The 5,032-nt window shown below is 44.4% G+C and overlaps 1 protein-coding gene across 1 annotated transcript; it reads right to left on the reverse strand.

Annotated features, from left to right (window-relative positions):
* Positions 1-3,363: 3,363 nt before the first annotated feature.
* Positions 3,364-4,361, reverse strand: LOC125915867 (vomeronasal type-1 receptor 1). Its single transcript, XM_049621919.1, has one exon. It carries the CDS (start codon positions 4,354-4,356, stop codon positions 3,433-3,435), a length of 924 nt encoding a protein of 307 aa, XP_049477876.1. The 5' UTR covers positions 4,357-4,361; the 3' UTR covers positions 3,364-3,432.
* Positions 4,362-5,032: the final 671 nt, after the last annotated feature.

Genomic DNA, 5,032 nt, shown 5'->3' on the forward strand with positions numbered 1-5,032 from the left:
GTGCGTGCGGACACCACGGTAGCGACGCCGGAAGCCCCGCCCCCAGCCTACGTCTAACACGGAAGCACTCCATCCGGAACGCTCATTGGCTTAGCGTCTCCGCTGGGCAGAAGGCTTTTTCGGATGGTGTAGGGCCACTGCTGGTCTCCGCGAGGGGCGCTCCGCACTTGTCACTGCGGAGCAAAGGTCACCGGCCCCGCGAGGGTCTCTGGGAAGTAGCGCTGCTTTGTCCGAGGGCAGAGGCTGAGCTCCGCTCCCCAAGTGGGCTGAAACCCAGTTTCTGCGAGTCTTGTGGGCAGGTGATCACCGAAGTGTTTAGACGTGTATTTCTCCAGACTCCACCGGGCTCGGATGCTCCCCGGGACTGCAGGTGCACACGGACCCAACGGCAAGCGACTGTCGTGTGATTGCGCGTCATGTGGCCGTAGTCCGATGCATCAGAGTCAGTCCCGGGCGCTTAGGGGCTGGGGTCAGGACGGGAGAGAACAGCCTCCAGGCCGGAAACGACCCCTGTGAGTCGAGCACCAAGGCTCGAAGAAGCCTTAGGCAAAGTGTACAGTCCGTTCCCGCCGACAGGGGCCAAGAACTCGCCGGATCCCAGCCAACAGGGCGCCTCCCGCGGGTCGCCCGCAAAGATCAGGATTTGGCCTCCGCCCACACAGGCCAGGTATGCGGCCCGAAGTGGGAGGGGCCTTCGCCCCTGGGATCCGCGGCGGAAACCCAGCGCCTGGATCCTGAGAGATCCGGGGGAGCCCTGCCGGGAGGACCCCGCAGCTCCCTGCTGTCCTTCGGGGCGCCCTCGGGGCAGCTCGCGGCCTGCGCCGCTCCCGGGACCCGGGCGGGCGCCCCCTGGAGGCCCCTTGGGTGGAAAGGGGGAACTCTGGCGGAGGGTGGCGCTGTGGGGTCTCAAGTTCCACCCCCTCTGTGCCCAGCCCACGCTGTCCCTGGTCAGATGCGACCTCAGATCACACCTGACCCACTGACCGATGAGAATATCTGTCCGCGGAGGGAAAGAATAAATCAGGTTCCCTCAGGAAAGGGGGATCAGTGAGAGCCCAGCACTTTCTTCAGATTAAGGGATGATACATATGATAGATGATAGATGATATGACATATATGATATAAATAAATAAATAAATAAATAAATAAATAAATAAATAAATAAGTATTAGGGCACCCTGTTACACCTAAAGTGCGGCCTTTCTAGGGTCTCCAATGACCATCTAGAGTGTTTCAGGGGGGTGTCTCCCCTCTGGCTGGTCAGGATTCTAATATTACCCGCACTGTGAGGCCTGTGCATCCTCCAGCCTGTTCTCAGCACCCTGCCAGCTGTTTTCTATCCTTTCCCAGCCTTGCCCTGCACCTTAGTTTTCTGCCAAATTCTCTGTGACCTCATGCAGGTTTCTAAGGCTTCTTCTCTGCCCATACCCCACTTTGTCAGGACCACACAGGAATTCCAGAGTGTACTTAACTCTTGAATGAGGAGGGGTTAGCGCTGACACCCCCAACTCCCATTTCCCCAGCCCCTCAACTTTCTCCACCTCTCCAATCAGGGCAGTTGAAATCCCTATAGCTTTTGATTCCCTCAAAACTTAACTACTAATAGCCTACCGTTGACCAGAATCCTTACCAATAACATAAACAGTTGATTACATTTTTTTGTTTGTATTATATACTGTATTCTTCCAATTAAGTAAGGTAGAGAAAAAAATGTTAGTAACGAACAAGAAACAAATATACATATACACTTACAGCACTGTACTGTATGTATTGAAAAAAAATCACATATAACTGGACCCATGCAATTCAAACCTGTGTTGTTCAAGAGTCAACCATATAGCATGAAATCTCAGACCTGATTTAAAGCAGAAGGAAAATCCTATGTAAAGCAGGAGGAACCCCTTCTATAACAGGACTCACTTGAGTTAGGGAAGTTATTTTGTGAGCTGAAAGAGAGGGAAGAAAAATCCCCAAATGACAGCCTCCACTCATTTTATAGATTACCTCTATTTCCAATAGAGGGCGTCAGCTTTCTGCTGGATATCTGTTTTACCGCGTGGAGTTTACTCACTGGAAGAAAGATGGGTTTCCCTGACTTCATTTGGAGAACAGAAGAGAGAGTGGGGAAAGGAATTTAACGTGTGTGCTGCAAACCTGACTGGGAGGGACATTTTGAGAAATGGGATAGAGCTTTCAGGAAGTGAAAGGAGGCAGAGTTTCATCTGAGCGGAGTAGGTATCAGTACATGTTTATACAGTTTATACAGTTACACAGAAGAGAGGGAAAACAAATGAGGAAAAGGACAATGGAAACAGCAGGAGTAAATTACTTCAGATGTCAACACCATAGGTCATTAAGGAAATACAAATGAAACCACCATGAGATACCAATCTACATCTACCAAGATGACTATTTTCAAAAGGGTAAAATAACAAGTTGTTGCCGAGGCTGTGGAGAAACGTGAACCCTTGTACACTTCTTATGAGAATATAAAATGTTGCAAAGTGAGAAGGCAGAATACGGCTTCTCATTAAGCTTAATAGAGATAGGTCATCTGACCAAAAAAAATTCCATTCCTGGGCATATACTGCAACAAATGGAAAGCAGGGACTCAAATCTATACTTGTACACCCATGTTCATAGCAGCATTAATCACAACAGCCAGAAAGTGGAAACAACCCAGCGTCCGTCAATAGATGAATGGATAAAATGTGGCATGCCCAAACAATGGAATATTTTTCAGTGGTAAGAAGCAATAAAATGCTGAAACATGCCATAAGATGAATGAACCTTGAAAACATTATGCTAAGTGATATAAGCCAGGCACAGAAGGATAAAGATATGGTTCCATGAATACTAATATCTAGAATAAACAAGCTCATAAAAACAGAATGATGAGAGATTCCTAGGGGCTGGAGTGAGGGGTGAATGGGGAGTTATTGCCTAATGGATACACAATTTATGTTTGAAATTATATAAAAAAAAAAAAAAACTTTGGAAATAGTGGCAGTAGATACACAGCATTACAAATTTACCTGATGCTACTGAATTATATACTTGAAAATTATTTACATGGCAAAGTTAATATTACATAAAATTTACGACTCTCCCACCCCTCTCAAAAATACCCAAACTGAGTGATTTTATCCACTTCCTAAGTTCAAAATTTTACTTCTGTTATACTATTTCAGAATGTCATCAGCTTTTCCACTGATGAAGCTAAAACAGTATACTCTTTGTGTAAGCACATAAATAATGTTCGTGTTAGGACTCATATAGGATTATGGTTTCCAGGATCTAACTGCCCCACTCTACACAGAATAATAAATTTATATCAAGAATCTGAAAATTTTTAGTCCCTTAAATACTAACAGCTGGCGGAAGAAATGATTAATTTCATGTAGAGAACAGAGTCATACAGTCACAATCAGATTAGAAAATATGTTTTCCTTGCCAGGAAATGAAACAAAACCGAGTGATGCGAGTATCACTGAAAATGAGCACAAAAGGGCTGAATGTTGGGAAACATGAAGACAAAAACATAGAGGCATCCACCAGCCACTGGCCCGGAATAGCAAATAGAGTCATCCAAACAAACAAAAGAGAAGACAGTGAGTAAAAGAAGAAAAAAGCATTCACAAGGATCAAGATGGTACAACTGGCCCTGGCCTCGGGAGAAGGTCTGGGAGCAAGGCTGTGGCTGTGAATGTGTTGGACTCGCTGTTTGTGCCTGAGCAGGAAAAGGACCACTGAGCCACTGGCCCAGGCCATGAGACTCAAACACATAAAATCAGTTAGGAAGAATATTGCTACAACCACAAATTTGAGAAATCTGTCTGGATTGAGTGTGGAACAGTATCCATACCTTATTCTCACACTATAATTTTTGCCACTCATAGGACTAATCATTTTGATAGGAACAAAAATATTTACCAACAGATGCAGGATCCAGCAAAGGAGACAGCAGAAACCAATGAACATTGGGGATCTTATTCTGAGCTCCAGCCACCTAGAGAAATTGGAACATAGTTTAATGGTCTGAAAGACACTGAGAAGTGTGGTAGTGCTGAGGGAAACCCCTCTGGCCACTCTATGGAAATAGAAAAGAAGTTTACATCCGGCCTCATTCAGGAAATATTTTGATCTAAAGGCTGCCATGGCCTGAGGGATCCCTCTCAATAAAAGCACCAAGGAGTTGGCTAAGACCAGTTGATTGAGAATCAAGTCTGTGGGTCTCACCTTGTGTCCAGTGAGAAGTGTGAAGTTATAAAGACACAGGAGAGAGGCGTTTGCAAGGATTCCCACTCCCAGCTGAGTGAGGAAGAGGATTCCTATTTCCCACTTGGTGGCAGCCATCGCATCAATATCTACGAGACATTGATTTTAGTTGAAGCCAGATGAATGGCAGTACAAGAAAAAAAAAATTGTGATAAACTGTGGTGCATCCAGACAATGGAACATTATTCAGTACTAAAATAAATTGAACTATCAAGCCATGAAAAGACACGCAGAAAACTCAAATGCATATTACTAAGTGAAAGAAGCCATTCCGAAAAAAAACTACACACTGTAGGATTCCAACTATGTGACACTCTGGAAAAGCAAAACTATGCAGACAATTAAAAGATCCGTGGTTGACCAGGATTGGAGGGGGAGGGGATAATAAATAAGCATGCATAGAGGATTTGGGGGGCAGTGAAAATATACTGTGTGATATTATAATAATAGATATTACTGTAGGATATTATAGTAATGGATTGTCCACCCACAGAATTTACAGAACTAAGAATGAATTCTAAAGTAAACTCTGGACTTTGGGTGATTATAATGTATCAAGGTAGTGTCATCCTTGGTGAAAAAAAAAAGTACCATCCTGGTAAGTGATGCAAATAATGGAAGAGGCTATACATGTAGGGAGGCAGGAAATACAAAGGAAATATCTGTGCTTTCCTCAATTTTGTTGTGAACCTAAAACTCCTAAAAAAAAAAAAAAAAAGAAAGAAAAGAAAGTCTTAAAACAATGAAGTATGTG

The sequence above is a fragment of the Panthera uncia genome, assembly GCF_023721935.1.
Source record: "Panthera uncia isolate 11264 chromosome E2 unlocalized genomic scaffold, Puncia_PCG_1.0 HiC_scaffold_19, whole genome shotgun sequence".
NCBI lineage: Eukaryota > Metazoa > Chordata > Mammalia > Carnivora > Felidae > Panthera > Panthera uncia.

What these genes read in the sequence shown, in the direction of transcription:
- LOC125915867 (XM_049621919.1), bottom strand. Translation starts at nt 4,356, where the DNA reads ATGGCTGCCACCAAGTGGGAAATAGGAATCCTCTTCCTCACTCAGCTG.